Here is a 13,093-nt window from a genome sequence, read left to right as displayed (position 1 = left end):
GAGTCATTCTTAGCGCCCCCAGCTCGGAATCATTCAGTCCATGGTTGCTAAAATGCTCCTGACCTCGGATTTCACTCGCGGTGTCCACAGCTCTGGCCGGGTAAGCGTGCACACGACTGGCCATTTCCAAATCAGCAGCTGGCACTGAGTGGGGACAGCAACGCCCAGTGTCCCAGAATCTTTCAAATGCCCTTTACAGAGCCTCATCAACGACCCGATTCATTCCCCCCCCACCCGTCATTTGTCTCTGCCATCGAAAAATGCTCACCAAGAGCTGTTTTGCATTTCCACCTTCTATTTCGTGTTTTCTTTAAAAGAAAAAAAAAGTTGGCGACAGTAGGCAGTGACTTGGGTCATCGAGTCAGCCAAGAGCACCGCATTTCGAAAAAAGCGGATCTTTTAAAAACCCCTTTCCCTGAATGTCCTGGTGGGATTTCCGCCCGCCCCCTTGCATGCTCTGAGGAAGAGAGGATCCCGAGAATATTTGAAACCTGAAGCTTTTATAGCATAAAGCAAACGTTGTGGCAGCCTGGGCTGGGAAATGGCGCTCTTGGAGTCTTTCCCGCGCCCTGTGCCTATCCCCTCGCTCGCTTCCAGCACCGTGCGTGGTATTTTGCTTGTTTGATACTCCTACATGGTATAAGTGAACACTAACACCAGGAACAACTCCCGTGGAAACCTGGTGGGCAAAGTCAACTCGCCTCGGTTCCTCCGATGTGCTGTGCGTTTCTTTAATGCCGGAATGCCGTATGCACGGGCATGTTTGCAGTTAACATACATTCAAGAGAATTCGGTAATCTGAAGCTGCGAAGGTATATCCAACGTTTTCCATTAAGGATATTATTTTTTTAGCTACTGCTGGCAACTTTCAGAATTTAATTACGATGATTTTTCTTTCTCTTTTACTCACATGGCTGGCTGTCAGATACCGTTTCAATAAATGTATCTCTTCAATGATTTTGGAGCTAAGCACGAGGGTGCAGATGTGCCAAAACGTTTATAACTTTAGAAATTGCGGTATGTTTTATATTTTTGAAACGGAATTTAGTTGGGAGAATATGTTGTAGCTGAGTTCAGGACGAGAAAGGAAGGCTTATAATCAAGATGTGGATTTCAACCTGAGCATAGGTTGGGACGATGATAGTTAAGTTGGCAAAGAGTGGTTATAGTAAAACTGTACTTGAGACAACAGAATGTAAGGATATCTTTCAAGTTTCACTTCTACTACATTCTTTTTAGGCCCCCCTCCAAAGAGGGGGCAGATTTAGCAAAACCGAAGGTAATCTGGTTTCAATTACATGCTGTAAAAATAGAATTTGTGGCCAGAAATTAATTTGGAATATTTTTTATGGGGGCAGCATTGTGGGTTGTATGGACCTTTCACCAACTTTATTGCTTTTCTTTGGTTCTGGATCTAAAATATGAATGGGTAAATAAAATGCAGTTTCCTTTTTCAAAAATAATTTAGTCTTTTTATCCTTGCCACATATAAATATAATCATTACCTTTTTATTTGTCTTAATTAGCTCTTAAAATTTTACTTTATTTTTTTGAGGGCTGGCCAACCCAGGCAATATCATTTAGGTAGTTTTAATTTTTCAGAAATTGATACTTTTTCTCCTTGAATTTTGCAAAGGTTATTTGATCTCTTGCAAATTCTAAGTAGTTAATTCTGTAGACATAGTCTGTTAAAATAACCGGGTATTTTATTTTCAGGGGAGTGGTAGTGTTCGGAATTTATTATTCAAATGGTACTTAGGGGTAACTAGAAAATTGTGGCAAATAAAGCATATGTCCTAGCGGTATAAAGGACTGCCAATTATGACATAAAACGGTCTATATAGTGGTAGGTTTCCCCCTAAGTACCATAGAAGTCCGGATTTGTGCTAAGTGCTAAAATAACCCTAAACAATAAAGCTACTGCATTTAAACTGAGCATGTTAGGAATTCTCAAATGTTTTGCATGATTTTTGTGATGTGGCTGTAAGATTGTTTTTAAAGTGCTTTAAAAGCATTTGAGAGCCTGGTCCCGGGAATTGCGCCGTGAGCGTTGTAACCCACAGTCCTTCTTATGGCCCTGCACTCCATTTTGCATTGAACAAATATGTATTGATGACAATGTTTTGTATGTTCCTCCACTCCAGTGATGGCACAATTATTTGACTTAACTCTGATGTAGAACTGTCACCTCTTACTCTGGCACTTTCTTTTACAGACTTTGGACGGATTTGTTTTCGTGGTAGCATCTGATGGCAAAATCATGTATATATCAGAAACAGCTTCTGTACATTTAGGCTTGTCACAGGTAGGTATTCCCTAATTTTATGTACAACCAAAATACAGAATTAAGTGTTGGCGGACCTTGACAGTCTTGTCCACCTTGAAAATGATTCTGTTCAAGCGTCTGCTTTTGTGTGTGAAATAATCCGAAATTGCAAAATCATCTTTTTAGGCCATCCCGCAGGGCTCTTCGTGTTGCATTTTGAAGGTTTTACTTTCTTTTTCCTTTGGGATTAATGACCAGTAGATCTTCGCAACAGTCAGCTTTGTTCTGAGGATTCTGTCTGATAGCCTGGACTCTGCTTCTGCAGTAACATTCTGCCACTAACAAGAGCTTCACAAAGGGAGATTTTTCAGTCCACGCTTGCTGGTCGGCACGTGGTATTGTGAGTTGCCATGAAAGTAAGAGGGAAACTGATGTCGAACATGGATTTTATGCAGACTGTGCTTTGGGGAGAGAGAAGGGGGGGGTGTGTAGATTTATGAGTGTTCACATGGAATTCAGGGTAATTTTTCCTGAGTTTTTCCAGTTCAGTGGTCGTTTCAGTAAAGCATTTTATATGCTTGTGATAGAAACTCATAAAACTCAGTTTACTACTGTTTTGCTCAGCAAGGTCCTGTTTTCTTTAGAACATTTAAATATTACCGATTTTTCTGCAACTGTCTTCTAAAAGGGGGTGCATCCCATTAAAGGAAAGAGGTGCACACAGCTTTATCTATTTGCGTCAAGCCAAGGGTTTGGGGGAGAATTCGGCTGCTGTCTGGGCTCCTCCCAGTGGGAGGAGTCTAACTGATTGTTGCCGTTCACATTTCTGATTTAATAAGCGTGGATAGTGGTTCCAAGAGTCACACTTTTTATACATGTAGAGACTGTTTCTTTACATTGTGAACTATCAGAGTGCTTGTGTCCATCGCAACTGAAGACACGCTAGAATTAATTAGATACAGGAAATGGGCTCCCAGGAGGCAGACGAATAATCTGTATTGCACCGGCCCCCCCTGTAGTTACGCCAAAATGAAACATGCCAATTAACGTGGCTGGGGTTTTTTCATTGAAAAACAAAATTACCAATTTGGAAGCCTGCATCTGGTGTATTCCTTTTCTTTTTTCTGCCGATGCATTTTTTAAAATTTGCTATTTGTTTACAGTCTTCTCTTCCAACGCGTATACATCTTTATCCACGCCCGAGGAGGGGGTGGTGTCTGTGCCTACGTTTCTTATGCAAAGTCCTTTAAAGAGAATCTCATATTAAGATTACTTAGTGTTTCCTTTTCTCATCCTCTTCTCTTCCTTTACGAAACCAGGTCTCCCAGATAAGATTTGCTAAGGCTTGGCTCTTACGCTTATGTGACTGATGTTAGTAGTATACTTGTGGAAGAGGAAATACTGTTGGGAACATGATATTTACTATTTATATATTTTCCAAGTTATTATACTCTGAGTTTCTATCTTGCCCTATTTAGAATTATTTAAGGCCCTTTAGTTATAACCATCCTGGTTGCTAGTCCTAATTTGATATGTGGCTGAATGATTTTGAGTAGATTACTTGACTTTTTCCTCATAATTTATCAAATCTTTGGTTAGTCTTATCATAATGTCACAAAAAAGACAAAACAGTTCACATTCTTTAAAAAGGACTGCACATTGGGGCGCCTGGGTGGCTCAGTCGGTTAAGCGTCCGACTTCAGCTCAGGTCATGATCTCACAGTCTGTGAGTTCGAGCCCCACATCGGACTCTGTGCTGACGGCTTAGAGCCTGGAGCCTGTTTCGGATGCTGTGTCTCCCTCTCTCTGTCCCTCCCCTGCTCATGCTCTGTCTCTCTCTGTCTCAAAAATGAACAAAAACGTTAAAAATTTTTTTAAAAAAAGGACTGCACAAAGATAAAACAGGTAAAGTCACTAGTATCAAATATTAAAGTCAGATCTGAGTTCCCTAGCAGTCAAAGCAAAAAGGGAAATGTATAGTTATATGCTTTCATTGTCTTGATAGAGCAGGTACTTAACCTCCCTGAACCATAACTTAAATAAGAAAATAATGCCTGCTCTACCTCTTTTTCAGGGCTGTGGTAAGAAATATATCAAAGTGCCCATTTTATGTGACTTACAAACCGTAGGGAGCTACACAAAAGCCGGGTGTCCCCACGGTTTCATTGGAACTGTACTTCAAGTAGCACAAAAGTTGCTTCAAATAGTGTCCTTTGGTGGGCACATATTAGGACTGCTTAGTCATGTGACAAGGCCTGGCACATGATAAGGCCCTGTGCGCACACCAGGATGGTCTGGTTCACGCAGGCTGCTCAGTCTAGTATGATATTCTCTCTCTCTGTCATTTTTCTCTCTTTATGTGGGAAATGAAATTAATTGTCCATGAACACTAATTAAGAATGAACAAAATATTGGATAGGTGACCAGTATGCCTCCTGTTCACAATGAATTCTACAAAAGGAAATCCAAACAGAATAATTTAGGCACAATTAAAATTATATTTCCCTTTGGTCACAATGCAGAGAGAAACCTTGGTGCCATAATATTGGAAGGGCAGGGAGTTATACATGATCACTTTTCAAGAATGTTGTAGAGATGCCTTTTGTTTATTATGTTGCTGGCCGGGAGAAGTGTCAGTTTAAAAAAAAGATAAACTGTGTAGAGCGACTGAATTTTTTTTTTTTTTCTTGGTCTCTTAGTGGGACTGCCTCAGCATCAGCCTCCAGCTACAAAAACACTTTAATGCAGACGTGAGCCCTCGTTAGTGTCTGGGGAGTGTTCCATGCTGAACTGTTTAAATAAGCAACAACAAACCGTTCCCACAAATCTGCCTCCTGCTCACGATTAACTCTGCAGAAGGAACTCTAGGCAGAATCACAATGTGTATTTTTTTCTGTCTTCTTTACTTAAATAGTAAAATGAAGTATTGAATAGGATGTCAAACGCCCAACTTCTCCTTTAAAAAAATTTTTTTGCACCTTTTAGATTATTTTTATTAGTAGCAAAAAGTCAGGCAAGAATGTCAAACATGAAAACTTTATTAAAATAGGCTTAAGGATCTTTTTTTTAATCGTCAGAGGGGAAAATGTTAAAATTCTATCCAGTAAGCAGAGTAACCCTTCAGACAGATTTTCTGATGAATAACGATAGTGCTAATAGCTTATATTTACATAGCGTCCTTCTGCGTTCCAAGAACTTTCAATTACTCTCGATGACATTATCTCATTAAGTAACAACATCTTTCACATTAATTCAGGGTTAAACTCTGTGTTAGCAGCTCCTAGGGAACATAAGCTCCTAGGTTTGTCATCATTGTGTGATAATTCACGGCAAAGTGGTGGTGGTGTTTTTTTTTCACATCTGCACTACCTAAATAACTATCTCAATTATCTATTTTGGAGGGTATAAAAATGATTCTTTATGTGTGATAAGCCCATCCTAATTCAAAGCGTTTTATTGAGCTTTTTTTAAACGAGTGTTAGAGTAAGAAATCTGGCAGAGTTTACTATTTTTGTTTTTAAATTAGGAGACACAGTGACCCTTGCTGTCAGACTTTCTTACCAGAAAGTGACAGAGACAACCACAAAGTACAAGTAAGTCTTCTCAGCTCACCGTCCAAGTGTTGGGAAACAGAGTCAGGCTTCAGCCTTGAAAATTCCATTTGGTATATGTGCCCGCAAAGGATACGTAATAATTCGTATAGTCTCGTTTATATCTGTTTGGAGGGGTAGAGTTGGGGAAGCATTCTTTATCCACACAGGTTTATTAGATGGTTAGTTCCATGGTTTTTTGGTTGGTGTGATTAACTTATTTATATGTGAAAAAGGAAAAAAGCCCTGTAAAACCTGCTGTGTGTTTCCTCAGACACTTTTAAGTATCCCTGCGGTTTAGATTTCCTCACCAAAGTTGCGTGTATTATATAACATCTAGGTAACTAATGTAAATTTTCAAGCAACTATAGGTATGTGTGAAATGGCCATTTATGAGACATATAAAGGAAAATGTAATGTTTGAGATTGTGGCCGGAACCACAACCGTAAAGTTGTGGCCTAGCCACGGCATTGTTTGGGGCCATAGACCTAATCCTTTCACTTTTGAAATAAAGAGAAAGGACAGTGCTTTATGTTTGTTGACATAACTTGAACCCTGAAACCCAAACCATCTTATTTTAAAATGCTTAATTTACCATAGTCAGCAAAACGCCCAAAGCAGAGTCACGTGCATTTCCCGAGCACTGGGTGACTTTCCCCTTCTGACCCAGAATGTATCCATTTAGTGCTGCATTTACCATATGTACTTTTCTTGGCAGGAAGGAAAGGTATTCAGCAAAACATAAAAACGCTCTTAGTAGGAAAGCAATTCATTTTGTAGTTAGCAGGGTTTTACAAATACTAAAATATCACATTGAGGGTCTGTTTTAATAAGGTTGATGTATGAGACCTGGGGAGTTTTATAGCGACAACTATAATTTTTTTTTTTTTTTTTTTTTTTTTTGGTGAGGTAGCCACATTTCTTTCAACCATTCAAAAGCACGAGTAGATATGTAAATACAGGAAACACCATGTCAACCATAATTTTGAGTCAAGGTCAGCACTGTTTTATCATTCCAAAATTTGTTCTCTAAAAACATTTCCGTTATTTGAAGACCATTTTACTTCCTGGACAGACTTAGAGTTTATAATTGACCCAGGTATTCAGCAAATCAAGCCTCTTCATTCACGGACCTTCTCTGTTCTTTTTCCAAACGCATATGGCGAGAATGGGACCTTTGAAAACAGATGAAGCTACTTTAGGATTAAAACGCAGATCGAATCCCTATAAGCAGAGATGCAAATCTTTCTGCAAGTTTATAAATACGTTTCAAAAGACATGAGCTACTGGGACGTCCGGCTGGCTCAGTCACAAGAGCACGTGACTCTTGATCTTGGGGTTGTGAGTTCGAGCCCCACGCCGGATGTAGAGATTACTTAAAATAAATAGTTAAATTTTTAAAATAAAATAAAAATAAAAAGATGTGTTGTTTTTTTCCTAAGAACTCAGAGCAAACTAGAATACTTCTTTTTTCCCTCAAAAACATGCCTAAGGGAAAAATGATGGACCAACACAAAAATAATTCTCATTATTTTTTTTCATTTTAAAAACAAGCTGTTGAAATTGTAAATCAATTAAAAAACAAAAAAAAAAACAGCTCCCTTACTTATTAGCCTCTGTCCCTCTCCACCTGAGAGAGCTTCACAAGGAGCCCCCACTGCTGTCCTCAGGGAAGAAGAGACTGTCCTGTCCCACGTGGCTGACTTAACATCTGCTGGTTTATCGAAATTTTTTTAAGGATGAACAGAAACGACTTGAAAGAAGAATGTTTTCCTTTCATTCCTTATAGTTTGGAGTGAAATTACATAATAACTTTTGTCACAGGAAAATCTCCTTTCGGTCATTAGCAAAGTGCGGGTTTGGGAGGCGAGTGTCCAGGAGGGAGGCAGGGAGGCTCTCTGTAACGGGACTCCCTCCGTGGCTCTGTTGGCACAATATTGGAAAGAAACATTCCAGGAATAATGCAGAAAACAGAACTGCGAAAGCCGTTTTAGAGACAAGATGCCTTAGCGGGCCAGAAACATAATTTGTTCTGCATAAAATGGCAACTCATACGTCTTAAGACATTGGAAGAGCTGGCTCAGAGGACGGGGTAAATTACTTCACCTCTCCATGGCCGCGTGGTCCCAAGTAAAGAGCTCGTGGCCTTGATGCTAATTTGAAACAGTGGCTCCCGGGAGAACTTGTCCATTAAATTGCCTGGCTGCCTCCGTCCTCTGCGTGAGGTGGCACGGTCAGAGCTGCCCCTTTACAGAAGATCGTGTCGTCTCTGCTCTGCTCGAGACCAGTGAGCCTCCCAACAAAACATGTGGTTCACAACACACTTAAAAATAACAAGGGGGTGGTTAGGGACAGAGCACTCACAAGCCTGCCTTTGCTCTTTTAGCTTGCCCTCCTCTCCCCGTGGGGCAGAGCTAAGAGAGTTCATCAGACCTGCCCAAGGTTCTCTGCCTCCCGAGGGCATTTTCTCGCAGGCTTTCAGTTTCTTCCACCCTGGGCCTGGGGGCTCTTCCTGGCCATGGTGGAACAGCCATCAGTGCCCTGGGCCCCTGATTAATCCCGGATGCACTGACACAGCCCTCATCTATACTGGTGTACCTCTAATATAGGATCCAGCCGGCACTGCTCAGAAGGCCGTTGTGATGGTCAGAGTTTCTGGAACATTCTGTACCACTGCCCATCTTAGGATGGGGTCAGGGGGTCCAGGCCTTGAGACTCTAATATCCCCTATCATGGCACTTATGCTTGGGGGGAACAGTGGAAAAGTTCTCGTTTAGGCATCGAATCACCAGGGACCTCTGTGGATAGGTCATAATGATGCTATTTCCTAGAGACCCCCATCCCTGCAAGGCAGGGTCCTGGCCAACATCCACATGGCCTCTAGGCTTGCCGTCTTGTCCTCTGCAGGGTGTGCCTGGAAGTAGGTGGTGCCCAAGTGCTGGGGTCGCACCCCCGGGGGAAATAACCAGCCTGTCACATGGCTGTCTGGAGCGGGCCCAAAGCTTCCCGCAGGTCCCGCAGCCTCCCCGCCACACCCGTGGGCGGGAGCCATCGGGCAACACAGTCATCCCAGACTCGGAAGGCCAGGGACACGTTTCCAGCCACGTGAAAGAGGCCCGGCGGTGCCTGAGGGGCACAGCTCAGAGCTGATGGAGAAATGAACTGGAGCCCCTGTGGCTCCCACTTGCTCAGCCTCTGAGAGGGCAGACTTGGCTCTCGCAGGGACGATAGTCTGGACTTAGCAGCTGGTGTCCCAGCTGGCCAGTCCCCTCAGGCAGCATGGGAGTGCGCGGGGGAAGGGCAAGGCCCTAGCTCCAGTCTGTTTTAAGCTGTCTCCTGTATAAAGGACACTGCCTGGGCCATAGGGGTCACCCGCCTCCATGACACCTTTTCATCCTTCACTTCCCAGTTCCTCCTGCTCAGGACTGTCTTGGCTTTGACCCCAATCCCCATGTGGGAGGCGGTTCAGAGCACTGCTTAATGAAAGCCACACGTTTCTGCATGGGGACAAGGTTGCAAGGAGAGGTGGGACCCCTGTCCCAGGTGGTGCCTACCTACGGTGCACCTTCCCCTTCCTCCACCCAGGCAACCCCGAGGGGATTTCTGACCCTTCCCTTCCCTCTGTGGCAGGTGGAGCTCACGGGCAACAGTATTTACGAGTACATCCATCCTTCCGACCACGACGAGATGACAGCTGTCCTCGCGGCCCACCAGCCCCTCCACCATCACCTGCTACAAGGTATTTCCTCCAGATGAGAAGAAACCAGAATGAAAACCAGACAAAGCGCGCGCGCTCTCTCTCTCTCTCTCTCTCTCTCTCTCTCTCTCGATGTGACCTGAGGGTTTTGCTTCCTGTGTTGCCAAGGGGTGGGGGAAGCATGACTGGGGCCGCCCAGCAGGGCCTCTCCAGAAAACACACAGCACGGGGCATTTGCTTTTATGCCTCTGTCCTTTGAAGCAACACTATGGATCTCATTTCTCATGCCAGAGACCACGTGAGGTGCTGCAGGAGGTAAAGAAACATGGTCAGAGGCTTCTCCCCTAAAGTGCTCTTGGTTTAGAGTTCCAGGGACACAATCTAGACCTGGGCTTCTTCACCAGAGGGCCCCCAGATGGAGCTCAGGGGGTCTGTGAAACTGCATGGGAAGAATTACATCTTTATTCTGTCTGGCTGAATTCTGCTTTTCCTTTGCATATAGACTGTAGACTGTCTGTCCCCTTACTCTCACTAGAACCCACGGCTTTGCCCACAACGAGAATCACATGTGTTCGTTTCACTTTACAGTGTTCTTGTAGGTACTTAAACGTATCATTGGGGCTCATTGCTACTTCAAAATTTCAAGAGTTATGAGCCTGCTACTGGGTCTTGTTGTCTCACGTGTTAATAAACCAGCACATTTATAACCATATCACCACTTGTTTTAATATTTTGGTAACTGTTTTCAACACAGCTGGTTCCATTTGTGATCTCATATATTTTATCTTCGGCACTTAAAAACATTATTCTAGGTAGAGATGCCATGGCACGAAACAGTTAAGAAGCCCTTGTCTAGACGGAGGCAGGTGCACCTCCCCAGCCTGTCTCCGTGTGGGGGCAGGTTCCTCCACCTGACAGTCCCATCATTTAACACATATTGACTGGGTTCTATGGTCATAAGCACCGTGTTAGGACATGATGTGGCTTGACTATTCAGTGAAGGGTGAGGAGCACATCATTACACAAATGACTTCCTAAGTTATAATTGCAGTGCATGCTGGGAAGACAGAGAAGAACTTATTCGGGGGGCCCTGGGCTTGTAACTCCGTCTGACAGTCCAATGAGACCAACCAGCATGTTGATCGATAGGTCTCTTGTCTGCTCTGGACTATAGTATCCCAACTTGGCCAGACTTCCCCAGTAGAACAAAATGCGAAAGGAGAAACGTGAAGCTGGGTGAGAATGGGGTCGCCAGCCAGAGAAAAGCTCGAGTTCCACTCTTACTGCTTCCTCCTGGGGAGGCTGTTCTAGGCTAGAAAGAGAGACTCTGGAAGAGCCCACTCAGTTTTATTTTATTTAAAACATTTTTATAAATGTGTTATTTATTTTTGAGAGAGAGAGAGAGAGAGAGAGAGAGAGAGAGAGAGAGACAAAGCACGAGCAGGGGAGGGGCAGAGAGAGACACACACACACAAACACAGAATCCTAAGCAGGCTCCAGGCTCCGAGCTGTCAGCACAGAGCCCAATGCGGGGCTCGAACTCACAAACTGTGAGATCATGACCTGAGCCGAAGTCGGAAGCTTAGCTGATGCCCCAGAGCCCACTCAATTGTAAAACCACCTGCAGATTCAACTCTGTGCACCCCCCACCCCCCGCCAGCACGTTCTAGCCCCAGAATGAGTCGCTGTAAGCCTCACTTTTCCTTATGAGGGAGAGAGATTGCTGTCCTGGTTTCTGAGCTGGCAGCTTGCTTTTAGCCATGGTCTGTGACTCTTAACTCCTTGCAAATGGTCTGGCTGCATGAATGCACACAAATAAGACCCTGAAGAAGTAATTTCTAACAAAATGAGGTCTGGGGGGGGAATGTACCTGAATCTCATTCTTTCACTGTTTAAAGCTGGAAGAGGCGGTGGGAGTCTTGGAGAACTACCTAAGAATATTGGGTTGTTATTGTTCTAGAAAGTTCCACAGCGTGTTAATTACATGGGCCTGGGCGCTTTCTCACTAGCTCTGGTTTCCCATCATCCTTCTGTGTCACAGCCTTAAAAGGGTGTTTGTAAAATCACAGCGCATGAGTCTTGGGAATATCATGAGACCCTTTTGATCCCAGTCTCTGTGGGGTTCATGTCTCAGGCACAGCAACAACACAAGAGAAGCACAGAGGTCTAAGAGAGATGGGGTTGCCCCCAGATTCATTTCCACCCAAGTGTGCAAGGCCTGAGGTTCACAGGCGCTCAGACCTCTCCCTGGCTTCTTATCCACAGAGTTGTTTTTGTGCGTCTAAACTTGCTCCATCATGTCATGGTCATTGTATTGTTGGCTTTCTCCAAAGCTCCATGGTTAATTACCGGGTGAAGTTTTTTTAGACCTCAGTGCTTGGCTGGATATGGTGCAGACAGGCAGCCACGTTACAGGGAAGCCTTATGTCTCACAGACCATAGCCTGCTTGCAGAGGAATTGTGGGTAAATATGGCCACCCCTCCAAGCAGGTGGAAGGGAGGAGCCTCATAGGCGATGGCTGGGAGCCTTGCCTCTACTCCTAATGGTAACCTTTCTTTAAAAATTAATCTATTAACTGCCACCAAATAACTCTATTTAGCGTGGAGTGACCTCACCCTTACCCGGGGGCATGGACACATCATTCCAGAGAACTGGCATCTGCTCACTAAAGCAGATTTAGTTTCCTTTGGGGACTCACTTGCATTTGCACTAGTGAGGTCAGAGACTGGTGGGTAAGGCCTTTGGCCCTGCCAGAGAAAGACCGAATGGGGAGGGTAAGAGCCCTGAGAAAAGAGGGGGCTATGTATGAGGGCTAAGGCTTTTTGATCTGGCTGAGGGGGTTCCGCATTCCAAGGCAGTCCCGGGCAGTGTCAGGGCCCTGTGGCTGTCTCCCTCTGCTGGGGAAAGAGCTGTACCTGTGAGCCCTTACTCAGTGTCCTTTACCCTGAGGGAAGCCAGATGCTTCTGGGCCTTCCTGGCCAACCCAGGCTTCCACCCCAGGACTAGCCAAGGCGATTCTTTCGGTGCCAGGCCTCTCTGTGCCTGCCAGGAGGGGGCCATGGGCATGCCGAGGGGGGCTGGGCCCACTGCGCTTACAGTCCTCACCTTGGCCCCAGGTGGTTGTTTCCTGAGTTCTTGCTGTGGCCACGTTTCCAGCTGCCTGCTTCTGGAGCAGGCCTGGGGCCAGTCTCCCCACCCCACCCAGGTCCCCGCCCCAGGCAGAAGCTCCCTGGGTCAGGGTCGGGGCATTCTGGGATGAGGCTTCCGGCTGCCCCATCGGATCCTGAGCATCGACAGATATTATTGGGACAAAATCGGGGGAAGCCTCGTGGAACAGTTGGCCCATCTAACCTCACTCCTGCTTTCAGAGTACGAGATAGAGAGGTCCTTCTTTCTGCGAATGAAGTGTGTGTTGGCGAAAAGAAACGCGGGCCTGACTTGCAGCGGATACAAGGTGCGAGGAGCCTCGTGTCGGGGGAGGGAAGGAGGAGGGGGCAGAGGAGGGTCTGAAGGAGGGGGCAGAGGAGGGTCTGAAGGA

General features: G+C 44.8%; 1 protein-coding gene across 1 annotated transcript in view; it reads left to right on the top strand.

The window, feature by feature from the left end:
• Window positions 1-13,093, top strand: part of SIM2 (SIM bHLH transcription factor 2) — a 49,943-nt gene that overhangs the window by 11,063 nt on the left and 25,787 nt on the right. The window contains 3 exon segments of the mRNA XM_040483954.1: window positions 2,216-2,305; window positions 9,488-9,596; window positions 12,924-13,009. Coding sequence (XP_040339888.1) covers window positions 2,216-2,305; window positions 9,488-9,596; window positions 12,924-13,009 — 285 coding nt within the window.

This window comes from Herpailurus yagouaroundi, unplaced genomic scaffold, assembly GCF_014898765.1.
Source record: "Herpailurus yagouaroundi ecotype Mexico unplaced genomic scaffold, PumYag 162, whole genome shotgun sequence".
NCBI lineage: Eukaryota > Metazoa > Chordata > Mammalia > Carnivora > Felidae > Herpailurus > Herpailurus yagouaroundi.
Note: the sequence above shows the minus strand (reverse complement) of the source record. Positions and strands in the feature narration are given on the sequence as shown.